Here is a 13,778-nt window from a genome sequence, read left to right as displayed (position 1 = left end):
TACTAATCTAAAGATAATTTTTAAAGTCCCAATAACCTTAAGACAAAATAAAGACAAAGATTAAAGACAATAGACAAAATAACCTTATAAAAGTCATAAACTAGATTGTTGAGTACATAGTGTATAGTATTCTGTAATAGCGTATGGTGTTTGGGACACGTCTAAAGCAAAGCTATACATGCACACAAGGAAGTAAAACCATTAAATGGCAGGTCGATGACATAACATGCCATGCATTGAACGAATGGACAAACTGGTTTAAGGCTGAGTTTGAGAAAGTGCTTTTGTTCCAGTCATGGTCCGCCCACCTTTATCGATAATATGTAAGATCGAGATGTGCTGTTCAGCATCACTGTGTTCTGGTTGAACTGTTGGGGAGAGAATCACCCGTGAATTGCTCTGCTGCAGCATTTCATCTCAGGTGAACTTACTTTTTTATTCATGCCATCTGACTCTATACTTTAAATCAAATGCTTTTGTTATGCATATTAGTTTTGTGATTTTATTTATTATTTTTTTTTATCTTATTTTGTCTACATGAACATTTTAATAATTTGTTCTGGAGGTAATCTCAGGGATTGTGGAATACTAGTTGCAATGTTTATAAAAAAATACACAACAAAGCCTTTTAAAGCATCTTCTGCACTGCAAATTAACATCTTAAATATTTTACACAATAACCTTAACAATTCCATGTTGCTTCTCACCATTTAGGAGTGCAAATATAAGAAGACAAAGCAACTATTGGCAATTATAATAGCAGTTGTTTAATGGAAATACAATGCATTTGAGATTTTCAATGAATTAATTTTACTTTTCTGAGCTACTTTATTAATTGTTTAACTGATTGGTCTTGGTGGCTTGCTATAGATGTACCAAGTCAGTTGCAATCAAGTCACCACAAAAAATAAAAAAATCGCAAGAATTTGCACGTTCCAAAATTTTGACTTGTCCTCATTTTGAATATGTATTGCTTCATATTTTGAACTCTACTCTGCTTATATTTCCTAAAAATGCCACTTGTTTTGATATTTTGTCATAAAATGCAAAGATATTTACACATTTTATTTATCTTGAGTGTCCAAATACTATTTAGTGTGCATGTATTGTTTGTTTGTTTGCTTGCGGCAGGATGCGTTGCAGGCGCCATACCACACAGTGATGCAGCTCGTCAGAATGTAATCCATACATACAAAGAAAACAAAACAAATAAGGAAGCGGGGGGGTATAGAACGTTGAAACATTTTATTACTTAGAAGTTGCTTTTTATAGGGAGACTTACAGCAGGTGAAAGAAGTATTGAACACGTCAACATTTTTCTCAGTAAATATATTTCTAAAGGTGCTGTTGACATGAAATTTTCACCAGATGTCAGCAACAACCCAAGTAATCCATACATACAAAGAAAGCAATACAAATAAGTTCAGAAATTAAGTTCTGTGTAATAAAGTAGAATGACACGGGGAAAAAAGTATTGAACACATGAAGAAAGGGAGGTGCAAAAAGGCATGGAAAGCCAAGACACCAGCTGAAATCTATCAGTAATTAGAAGGGTCAATATCACTGTGTAGGGTGCCTTTGGTGTCCTGTGCAAAACTCAATGATAACTTAGCCTAATATAACACTCCCTTTCATAGTCATTTTTTGTTAAGTTTTTACTTTTTTATATATATATTTTGTGTAGGAGGATGCATGTTATTTTGCTATGTCCCATGCACTGCTCATTAAATTTGAATGATAGTAGAATATTGTCAAATCATAAAATAAAAAAAATATATATTCTCCTATTAATATTTTATTAAATAAGAGATTACTCCATTTGAGTGTATTGATCATTTGGTTATAAAAACGATATTTTTATTTAATAAAAAAGAAGAGTTTGTCCATGTCCCTTGAATGGTTGGCCACCCTGTCGTATTGGGGAATCCGCCCCTTTAAGAAAAGGCCATCCCCTTTAGTGACATCAGGACAACAGATTTTTTGTCTCGTCAGTGGCGGGAAATTCAACGGCTGAGGTAAATTGGTGACTTTTCAATTGACAAATTTTCTTCGTATGAGTTTGCTTACTTGCTTTGCCAAAACTTAACATGTCCACCCTGTTGGCATAAAATATGCCAGAAGTTATTAGAATACAGTATTTTCATAATATGTAATTTTAAATATACCAAATTCTCTTCAAAAACCAGACTAACTATTCAGTTAGTCAATTATTATTATATTATTTTTTTTGAAGTTAAATGTTTCATTGTCATATTTTGTCATGCTTTGTGTGTTCTGCATTATGTGTCCACCCTGTCATGTGCTGGCCCACCCATCTTGATATTTAGGGGTTCAAGCAGGCAGTGCTGAAACCCTATTGAAATCGTTAGGATTCTTTTTATTTTTTATTATTATTATTCTTCTCCCCTAAAACTGATTGGTGCAGACCAAACCGTAAGGCCTAGAGACTTGAAACTTGGACAAATGATAGAGCTCAATTTGGGGAGAACCTATCAAAGTCTCAGCCCAATCGGCCAATAGGGGGCGCTACAGCGATAAAAAACGCAAAAGTGCTAATAACTCCTAAACCGCTTGTCGTAGACTCCTTGGGTCAAGGCGAATTAAAAATGGTCACTCTGATTTTGGGTCTAGGACGTCTCGTTTTTCCGCAAATTTTAATTATGTTCAAAACCTACTTTTGCGAACTAGTCCTAGGTTTTTTGCCCGATCGGAACCAAACCACTGCATAAATATTCTCTGGACAGTGAATATCAATAATTACCAAAAAAAAGTAGAAATTTCGACTTGCTGTTGCAATGGGGCGCAAAAACGTTCGAAAGTCGAGGATCAATTTTACGAAAAAGGCTATAACTCGTGAACGAAATGAGATATCTTCACCAAACTCGCTACACATGTGTATGAGCTAAATTTTTAGTCAAATGTAAAAAAAAAATTGCGCAGATCTGCCACTTGGTGGCGCTATAAGATCAAAGAAACTTTAACTAGGCAACCGTTGGTCCGATCAACTTGAAAATTGGTCTTTGTCCGAAGTGGCACAAGTGTCTATGAGGAAATTCGCGTATCTAAAAAAAAATGGCTGCCATTGGCCAAACAAATTTAAGCACCTATTTGACAAGGTTGACGGAGGTCGATCGGAACGAAACTCGGTGGGCATGTTCGACTCAGGGCCCTAAAGGTCTGTAAGAATTTTGAAAGAAATCGGCCTCTAGTTGGCGCTAACGAGTTTTTTGGCTCTGTAATCACGTGGTGTTTCAAAAATCCACACAATATGCATATCATTGGATAGGCCTCCTCATAATGAGCAACTTTTCCTCAAGAACTATTGCTGTCAATCAAATCGTTCATGACTTATAACGGTGTCATTTAGAAAAGGGGTGTGGCCAGATATACCCAAAAGCCTATAAAACCTAAACAAAAACTAAAAACTCTATGAAACTTGGTGAAAATATGTGTCAGATGACTCTTAACAAGTATGTGAAGTTTCATGGAGATTGGACCATAGGTGGCGCTATAACAGTTAAAAAGGCATCAAAAACACAATATTTGTATAGTAAATGACCTCAAATTGTAGAACATGTTCATATATTCACACAGACACTAGAGCTTCATATCATATGATAGATCTCCGAATTCTGAACAACTTTGCCTCTGAGACTAATGCTGTCAATCGAATCGTTCATTAAATATTTACAAATATGTTAAAAACCTACTTTTGCGAACTAGTCCTAGGTTTTTCGCTCAATCTCGATCAAACCACTGCAGTAATATTATCTGGACTCTCTAGAACAATAATTATCAAAAAAACCTTGAATTTTGTCCTTCAGTTACCTATTACGGGGTCATTATAAAAGGGGCGTGGTCAAATATACCTCAAAGCCCTAAAACCTAAACAAAAACTCAAAACTTTACGAAACGTGGTGAAAACATGTGTCAGATGACTCTTAACAAGCATGCAAAGTTTTATGGAGATCGGACCATAGGTGGCGCAATAACTGTTAAAAAGGTCTCAAAAACAGTATTTCTGTAGTAAATGACCTAAAATTGAAATAAAATGTTCATATATTAACTTATACACTATATCTTCATATCATTTGATAGATCTCCTCATTCTGAATAACTTTGACTCTAGGATCACTGCTGTCAATCAAATTGTTAATTAAATATTTGAGATTACTTAAAAAACCTACTTTTGTGAACTAGTCGTAGGTTTTAAACTCAAAATCAATAAAATCAGTGCAGTACTATTGTCTAGACTATCTAGGTCAATAATTATCAAAAATATGTTGAACATTTGCATTTGGACAACTATAAACTGGTCATTTTATAATATGTTCTTTACATAGTGTACCCAAAGGCCTATGAATCCTAAAATAAACGCCAAAATATCTCTCAAAACTGTGTAAAATGATGCATAATTTCATTCTAAACAAGCATGTAAAATGTATGAGCGATTGGGCAAAACAAGTAACACTATAATAGTTATAAAGGTTAAAAACACAGTGTTGTATGAGAAATTGCAATTATAACCACTAGGTGGCAGCGTGAGACAACTAATGGGCTCATTAAATGCACTGAAACAGTACTGTTCATAGGTTAGCTAAAAGATTCATGCTAAGACATTATAAAATCATTGTTATAACATTTAAAATCACATTGAGTCAAAGTTTACCATTTTGTTCATACAGACATATCAGTTTTTACAATTATGCCAGATTATGAAACCTGCGAAAACAGCGAAACCTGAAAATGACATATACACTCTTAAAAAGAGAAGACTTGCAATAAGTTTTGTGTCACCTATCATTTATTTCAAATATCTATATCTGCAACACAATGTGTGTGCATGTATGTCTGTGTATGTGTGTGTGTCTCTGTGTTTAAGTATGCTTATTGAGTATTAATAAACTAGTTTAATCATTTAATTTCAGTGTGTGTGTGTGTGTGTGTGTGTGTGTGTGTCTGTCTGTGAGCATATTCTCCATTTTGGAAGTGTTTTACTGTCAGCCATACATCCAGGTTGGCCTAGACCCTAAAATATACCACCTTAAATGCCTTTATGTGCTTGATTGCTGCTTGCAGCTATATTTTACAATAATATATTTTAAATAATAGTTCAATCATATCTATATAATCCAGTGCGTTCAATAGATAACAGTTAGGTGTGGGGGCAATAACATACAAACAAAAAACTGCATCCAAATATCACAGTTTTCTCCAAATAAGAAAAAATACATGTGCAAATTGTATGAGTTTCTTTAAAAACACATGGTTTACATAAAATCTTTTATGTATTTATAATTTGAAACCAAACAAATAACCCTGTTTAGGAAAGGCACATCATACCTTTCAGAAAATATAATTGGCATCTTAATTTAGCAATTAAAACGTGAAGATTTGCATAACGTCGCCCAAATGTTCACGCAAAGAAAGAAGGCGTAACTTTTATTCTCGCTATAGTATTGTGGCCGTCGCCGCCATGTCGTGAAGACACTGTTTCGTTGTGAAAGCGAGCCCAATGTCGTGAAGACACTGTTTCGTTGTGAAAGCGAAACTACTTTGTATTTTGTAACAGTCCTCCATAAAATGTGCTGCACACATCTGAATATTTGGGTTGAAGTGTTCTGGAACAGTGTTGTAAATACAACTTAACCACTGATTTCTAATCGTGTCCTCTTTTGGAAGACCAAACAAAGTAGTTTCGCTTTGAGTAAGCAGAGGCATGCTTGAGTGAGCAGAGACGGGCGGGCTTGGGAACGGCGTGGCCGGCGGATTCGACGAAGGAGCGGCTGGTGGGCTTGCGGCTTCTTTCTTTGCGTGAACATTTGGGCGGCGTTATGCAAATCTTCCCACATCGTGACGTAGACATGTGGGGGCGTGTTAGAACGAGCCGTTTTAGGTAGGCGTGGTTGACTCTTAACTTTTATAAAGAATATCTCTGGATTTGAGACTTTAGTCTTTGCAACTTTACAGATCTTCTTTATGCACCAAGAGCTTGTAACACTGCAAAGAGAAAGGAAAACTTGAAATCGCATCATGTGATCCCTTTAACTGAAGCAGGCTATTATTAAATTTCAGTTTCTTGACTCTGATTAAATTAATATTTTGTAGTTCAAATGTATTGTAGTAATTAACCAAGACATGGTTGTTACTTGAAAACCCCCCCCATTTACTATTCTTTGGTTTGTATACAGCCAATTTAACTTATTAAAGACCATGTCTATGCAAAAATAAAATAATTGCAAAATGATATTTAAGAATTGTTTTAATTACATTTTAATGAATGTTGCAACTGCCCCTGTGGACTGTTGCAACCGCCCCCTGTTGTAGGGTCAGTTGCAACATTTGACTTTGTCTATTCAAGTATAAATTGTATGTATATAATCATATGTGCACGTGTTACAGCAATGTGGGTGAGTAGCTGACTGATGTGACTTTATTGTATTATAATTCTGGCTTTCTAATACAAACAGTCTCTGAGAAACTAAAGCAAATGTAAAAAGTGTTGCAACCATCCCCACTCTCCCCTACTATTTATGACATGAAATAAAGCGAATGGGAAATTAAACCCAAAATTTGAGTATTGTGAGGGTTGAAATGCACTCTATGGTGATATTGACCCAGAAATCAATCCTGTCCCTTGACAGTGGAAATTAATATTAGCTGGTTCAGTCCCAACACCTACCAGGATGATGAAGATGAAACAAGGGTGGATATTTCAGCAAGACAATGATCGCAAACACAGCCAAAGAAACTCTCAATTGGTTTCAGAGAAAGAAAGTAAAGCTGCTAGAATGGCCCAGCCAATCATCTGACTTGAATCCAATAGAAATTAAGAACTACAGATCAGAGTTCATAGAAGAGGCCCACAGAACCTTCAAGATTTGAAGACTGTTTGAGTGGAAGAATGGGCCAAAATCACACCTGAGCAATGCATGCGACTATAGTTTATCCATACAGGAGGCGTCTTGAAGCTCTCATTACCAACAAAGACTTTTGTACAAAGTATTAAATAAAGTTCAGTAGTTCAGTACTTTTTCCCTGTGTCATTCCATTTTATTACACATAATATAATTTCTGAACTTATTTGTTTTCTTTGTATGTATGGATTACTTGGGTTGTTACCGACATCTGCTGAAAATTTCATGTCAACAGCACCTTTAGAAAAATGGTGACGTGTTTAATACTTAGCCTATTTTACCTGCTGTATGTTATGTAGTTATGTACATAAATAAATACATAAATATGCGCATATTTATTTACAGATCACTTTGACACTTTGGCGTCCCCAGGAGCAGTCTGCCACAATGAGGTTTCTAATCTCATTGTGTGCGTCACAACTCCTGTTGATTAACGGTAAGAGTTTTATTAAAATAGGGTCCACTTTATCATGATTTATAATGATCCTTAATTTCTTCTTCTTCCAATTCCTTACTTTTAATAATAATAATAATATAAAATGTGTTACAAACATTTTGCCATCATTTACTGCTTTTTAGCAATCGGCATTTGCACTGCAACAAACAAAAATGTGTATGTCAAACTTAGTATACATTATGTACAAAAAAGCCTCTTAAATGTGTTTGGAATGTAAAACTTTAATGTACTGCACATCTCAAAGACATTATAAAAGATCGTTAGTTCCCAGAATATCTTCATTTAGAAAAGGTTAATGCTGTCATGTGTCACTCATCATGTAGAGTCATTCGCTTCCTGCAAGTATGCTTTGAACTGCTCAGATCATATTATATTTTGATCATAACATGACTTAATTTCTATCAATATTGTGTTTGTTTGTTTTTCCATCAGTGTTTTTCATCCACATTTACTTAATTAAAATGAATTAAAGCAACAAAATTGCTGAACATTTGGTCATAACTCATTTTATTCTGTTCATTGTGTCAAACTGAAGTTTATTATTCATGTAGTCTGAACACAAATTATTTTGATTGAATTGAAACTGCTTGGGCAATGGATTTTCTTTAGTTCCCAAAATGCTTTGCATATCTGAATCAGCAGAGTATATGTTGAAATTAAGTGTTGTTTTAGGTGTTTTAATGTTAAAAAAAAATACGAATAATTAACCGTGTGTGAGTTGCGAGAGTGTGTTTGTGTGTGTGTATAGAAAATAAAACCTTTTGTATGACATGTATGAAATTATACATGTACACTACCATTCAAAAGTTTGAGGGCAGTTAGATTTTTGAAAGAAGTCTTTTATGCTTAAGCTGCATTTATTTGATAAAAAATACAGTTATTCTGTGAAATATTACAAATGAACTGTTTTCTATTTTAGTATGTTTTAAAATGTTATTTTTTCTGTGACCACAGCTGAATTTTCAGCGGTCATAACTCCAGTCTTCAGTGTCACATGATCCTTCAGAAATCATGCTGATTTGCTGCTCAAGAAACGTTTCTTTTTATCAATATTGAAAACTGTTGTGCTGCTTAATATTTTTGTGGAATCGATGATTTTTTTCAAGATTGATTAACAAAAGAGCAGCATTTATTGTTTGTATCATGTCTTTTTGTCGCTTTTTAATTTAATGCATCCTTGCTGAGTAAAAGTATTAATTTCTTAAAAACCCACTTGACAACCTTTTGAACTGTAGTGTACTGTATAACTAGATGAACACTCAACACACATTGCTCTTTCACTAACAACCCTTTTCTTCATGACAGTTGCTTTCAGCAGCAATGATCCTTGTTACAACTATGAATCTCTGGATCATACCTGGAGAGCCACAGATGAAGCTGGATTTTACATTTGTGATGAATATTTGGACTGGAACGGCTGGTACCGACTTTTCTACAATGGAATGGACATCCGAATGCCAGAACGCTGTGTGAACGCAGGCAACTGTAACGCAGATTACAGTCTGTGGCTCAATGGCTCTCACCCTCAGATAGAGGATGGAGAGGTGATCATGGAGGTCTGTGCTAGCACATTGTATGACTGCTGCTATTTCGAATCAACACCCATCAGAGTCAGAGCTTGCCCAGGCGATTACTATGTCTATGAACTTGTGAATCCACAGTATGGGTGTTCAGGATACTGCACAGGTACTGTTTTTCTAGCTTTTCAAGAATTTTTTTTTCTTTAATAAAAATTAGTTTACAGATTTAATTAAAAGTGATTTTGTTTTACCTTTTTAGATATCAGCACAATATCCTTGACAACTTCCACTTCAACTCCATCTACGTTAGGTGGATCCAGCCTTTCCATGTGTAGGTTGCTAATTAAATAATGAATCACAGACATTGAAATTTGACTGTTTTTTTTTTTTTTAACTCTCATCATTTACTCACCCTCATATCATTCTTTATTCTGTGGAACACCAAATAAATTTTGTACATTTTACATTGTATGGACAAATACACTGAGGTGTATTTCAAAATATTTGTTATGTTCCACAGAATTAGAAACGTCAAGGTTGACTTTTTTTCATCTAAGAAAAAATTGTTCTAACTCTTAACAGGTTAGAGGTTCAGACCACAACTATGGCAATAATGACAATGATGCAGATGAATGATGCTGATTTCATAATGTAGAATTTTTTCCCCCACCCACCTGATGAACATTGGCAGCCCATCAAAATCCATTTGAAGTTTGTGCCGCAGTTATGTTTACAGCTGTATTTTAATCATTTATATAAAATGAGTAATTTTATAACATTTTATGAGTATTTAAAAAATGTAATTGTCCATTAAGTGTAGAATAGACACTAATACAGAAATCATTATAATGATAGTGCTTGGTGTGAACTGGCCTTTTTAGAGTCATGAAACCGTACCAAAAGTGTTCATCAAATGTTCATATATACAGTTGAGGTCAAACGTTTACATCCCCCTTTCAGAATCTGCAAAATGTTAATTATTTTACCAAAATAAGAGGGATCATACAAAATGCATGTTATTCTTCATTTAGTACTGACCTGAATAAGATATTTCACATAAAAGATGTTTACATATAGTCCACAAGAGAAAATAATAGTTGAATTTATAAATATGACCCCGTTCAAAAGTTTACCTTGTGCCATTAACATGTGCCTTTTGTACTAAGAATCCCCTTGATTCTTAATGATAGTTGTTCATGAGTCCCTTGTTTGTCCTGAACAGTGAAACTGCCTGCTGTTCTTCAGAAAAATCCTTCAGGTCCCACAAATTCTTTGGTTTTCCAGCATTTTTGTGTATTTGAACCCTTTCCAACAATGACTGTATGATTTTGAGATCCATCTTTTCACACTGAGGACAACTGAGACAACTGAGGGACTCATATGCAACTATTACAGAAGGTTAAAATGCTCACTGATGCTCCAGAAGGAAACACAATGCAATAAGAGCTTTTTTAATTTGAAGAACAGGGTAAATTTAACTTATTTTGTCTTCCGGGAAACATGTAACTATCTTCTCTAGACTCTGAAGGGCAGTACTAAATGAAAAAATATGATATTTATGCAAAATAAGAAAAATGTGCACATCTCTGTTCTGTTCAAAAGTTTTTACATGTTGTGTACATGTAAGAACCTTCCACTGATACCAAAGCAAAATGTCAGGATTTCAAAAGACATGACTTCTTTCTTTTGGTCTCATCAGCTGCCATCGACACAGATTATGACCCATGCCACAACTACAACATTCTTGATGAATACTGGAGAAGCACACTCAATTACTGGTATCAATATGGATATATGTCTGGAAATGATGACACACTAGTTGAATGGCATGGCTGGTATCGACTCTTCATTGATGGATCGAGTGCTCAGATGCCTGAGTGGTGTTTCAGTTATATGTCATGTGGAGGTTATAGTTCTCTGTGGCTTGGTGGCCCTCATCCTGAGATAGAAGATGGAGTCGTTACTCGTGAAGTCTACGGCTCTGTTAATGACCAGTGCAGTTACTACATATCTGACCCCATTCAAGTCAAAGCTTGTCCTGGAAATTACTATGTCTACAAGCTTGAAAGTCCAAAGCCATCGATCCCAGTGCCTGTATATTGTGCAGGTACAGTTATTCTCCTTCATAACTTACAGAATTATAGTCACATTTCATATGAAAACTATTTACAGAGCTGTAAATGGTAAATGGTATTAATCATGTAGTCTTGAACATGCTTAATCCACAATAGCTATAATACACGCTTTATATTTTCACTATAGTTCCATTCAGCACTCCAAATACTGATCCCTGCTATGACTACACCAGTCTGGACGACCCTTGGCGAGCCACTGACAATTATTACAACAATTACATGTGTGATTATAATGTCAACTGGAACGGATGGTACAGGCTCTTCTACTATGGTCAGAGTGTCCAGATGCCAGATTCATGTGTTGGTTCTGGCATGTGTGGCACAGACAAACCACTTTGGCTAAACGGCCCTCACCCACAGCTGGAAGATGGAGTGGTCACTCGGCAAGTGTGCGGTTCCACATGGAATGACTGCTGTGATTACAAATCTCATCCAATAAGAGTCAAAGCTTGTCCTGGAGACTATTATGTGTATGAGTTTGTCAGGCCACTAGTGTGTTCATCTTACTGTGCAGGTAAACATATTTGCATCACGTACATGCTTTGGTTTGGAGTTTTTATTCTTTTTGGTTATGTTTGAAAATGATGGACTTTGATGTAAAACAAAAAAATGTTCCCGGCACCAGATGTCTCAAGCCTCAGCAGCCCAACATCTACAACATCACCTACAACAACAGTGGCAGTCATACTCCTAGAATCCATTACTCCGCCTGTCACAGACACAGGTATTGAACTTATAGCTAGAGAATGTTATGTAATTAGGTTTTATTTTTAGGTAAGCTCATTGGCTGTCAGCTGTTTTTTTTTCTTCTCAATAAATGGAAGCTTTACAGTTTGCCATGTATAATCAAAGACTTCAGATATAATTTATAAGGGAGTCTGGAAAAATCTTTTTAAGCTCCATTTCTAGGTTGATTTCACACCACGAGTAAAAAAAAAAAATTATATGAATTAATATATATTTTTAAATATGTTTTCACAGCCCTCCATTTTGACCCCTGCTATAGCTACACTGTGCTGGACGATCCTTGGAGAGCCACAGACAATCGATATACCTTCAATTTAATGTGTGACGCTTATGTCAGCTGGGTGGGCTGGTATCGTCTCTTCATTCATGGCCAGAGCGTTCAGATGCCAGACACATGTGTTGATCGGCTAAGCTGTGGCACTCATGCCCCACTTTGGCTAAACGGTCCACACCCACGAATTGAGGATGGAGTGGTGACCCGAGATGTCTGTGGTCACTGGTGGAATAACTGCTGTGGTTTCCAGTCAAATCCAATTAGAGTGAAAGCCTGCCCAGACAATTACTACGTCTATGAGTTTATTAGCCCAAGTTTCTGCTATGGGACCTACTGTGCAGGTAAACATATCTGCATTCACCCACGTTATGCATTACATTTATGAGTTTGCTTTTTTGCATACTGTTGAGGTAAATACATCAACATGTGCCTTTTGTACTATGTAATATATATTTTTTGCTGTTTATTAATGAAGTCATTTAATTTTGTTTTACAGATGTTAGGAATAATAGCATCAGCATTCCTACTTTCACTCCAGAGACAACTTTGGCTGGTAATGTAGTATGCTATGCCCTCTACTGACTGTTGACGTTTTGACAGGAAATGTCATAAAACAGTCAGTACAGTCTGTCAACACACCATGTGTTTGTGTTAAGACACTAGATAAATCAATGTTTGAAATTTGCAAATGCAGTACTAGTTTCTTTGCTGACTTTCATGTTGAGCTACACAATATTTATGCATTCATATTTCATTTTACTGAATTAACATGTACTGTACTGAAATGTATTGTAGGTTTACAAAATCTTTACACTTAAACCTTTTGTGTGTGTGTGTGTGTGTGTGTGTGTGTGTGTTATTTGTAACAGAGGCTTTCCGCATTGACCCCTGCTACAACTACACAGCCCTGGATGATCCTTGGAGAGCCACAGACAATCACAATTCATACAATTGTGATGCTAGTGTTAATTGGGATGGCTGGTATCGTCTCTTCATTGCAGGCCAAGATGCTCAGATGCCAGAAACATGTGTTAATCAGTTTAGCTGTGGCACTGTTGCCCCACTGTGGCTAAATGGTCAGCATCCACGAGTCGAGGATGGAGTGGTCACCCGTCATGTCTGTGGCCACTGGAACAATGACTGCTGCAATTATGTGTTTAATCCTATGAAAGTGAAAGCCTGCCCAGGAAATTATTATGTGTATGAGTTCATGAACCCAGTTTTCTGCTCTGTGGCATATTGCTCAGGTAAATATATTTACATTCAAACTTGTATAAGTGTGTTTTTGTGCTTAACTAATATTCATCCAAAACTTTACAGAAGTGACGAATATCAGATATACAGATGTCACGCCACACACCACCCCAACTGGTAATTTAATGTTCTTTGTTCTCTGACATTATTTTTTTAAACTAACAATAACACAGAATACTTAAACAATTTGCAAACAAATAATAATAATAACCTTATATATTTTAATAATGTTTCACTTTCAAAAAGATTTCCTGTTGTCACAGAAAAATATATTAGTTTTTTTATTGTTCAACCCATAATGCCATATTTGTACATATATACAGTATATACTGTGTGTGTGTATATATATATATATATATATATATATATAAAATGTGTGTGTATACACAAATAAATATATTTGTTTGTATATATACACAAAAAACAACAAAGAAATACAAACAAAAACACAACAAGATTACTTAAACATTAAGA

At 35.4% G+C, this 13,778-nt stretch overlaps 1 protein-coding gene across 1 annotated transcript in view; it reads left to right on the top strand.

Annotated features, from left to right (window-relative positions):
* Nucleotides 1-354: 354 nt before the first annotated feature.
* The window catches only part of LOC107684476 (uncharacterized), a 39,926-nt gene continuing 26,502 nt past the window's right edge, over nucleotides 355-13,778 (top strand). The window contains exons 1-10 of the mRNA XM_016480729.1: nucleotides 355-421; nucleotides 7,263-7,353; nucleotides 8,680-9,060; nucleotides 9,154-9,225; nucleotides 10,594-11,001; nucleotides 11,157-11,543; nucleotides 11,655-11,753; nucleotides 12,011-12,391; nucleotides 12,547-12,603; nucleotides 12,920-13,297. Of these exons, the coding sequence (XP_016336215.1) occupies nucleotides 7,305-7,353; nucleotides 8,680-9,060; nucleotides 9,154-9,225; nucleotides 10,594-11,001; nucleotides 11,157-11,543; nucleotides 11,655-11,753; nucleotides 12,011-12,391; nucleotides 12,547-12,603; nucleotides 12,920-13,297 (2,212 nt within the window). The 5' untranslated portion in view covers nucleotides 355-421; nucleotides 7,263-7,304. The remainder of the gene's footprint in view (nucleotides 422-7,262; nucleotides 7,354-8,679; nucleotides 9,061-9,153; nucleotides 9,226-10,593; nucleotides 11,002-11,156; nucleotides 11,544-11,654; nucleotides 11,754-12,010; nucleotides 12,392-12,546; nucleotides 12,604-12,919; nucleotides 13,298-13,778) is intronic.

This window comes from Sinocyclocheilus anshuiensis, unplaced genomic scaffold (assembly GCF_001515605.1).
Source record: "Sinocyclocheilus anshuiensis isolate Anshui unplaced genomic scaffold, SAMN03320099.WGS_v1.1 scaffold1833, whole genome shotgun sequence".
NCBI classification, from domain to species: domain Eukaryota; kingdom Metazoa; phylum Chordata; class Actinopteri; order Cypriniformes; family Cyprinidae; genus Sinocyclocheilus; species Sinocyclocheilus anshuiensis.
Note: the sequence above shows the minus strand (reverse complement) of the source record. Positions and strands in the feature narration are given on the sequence as shown.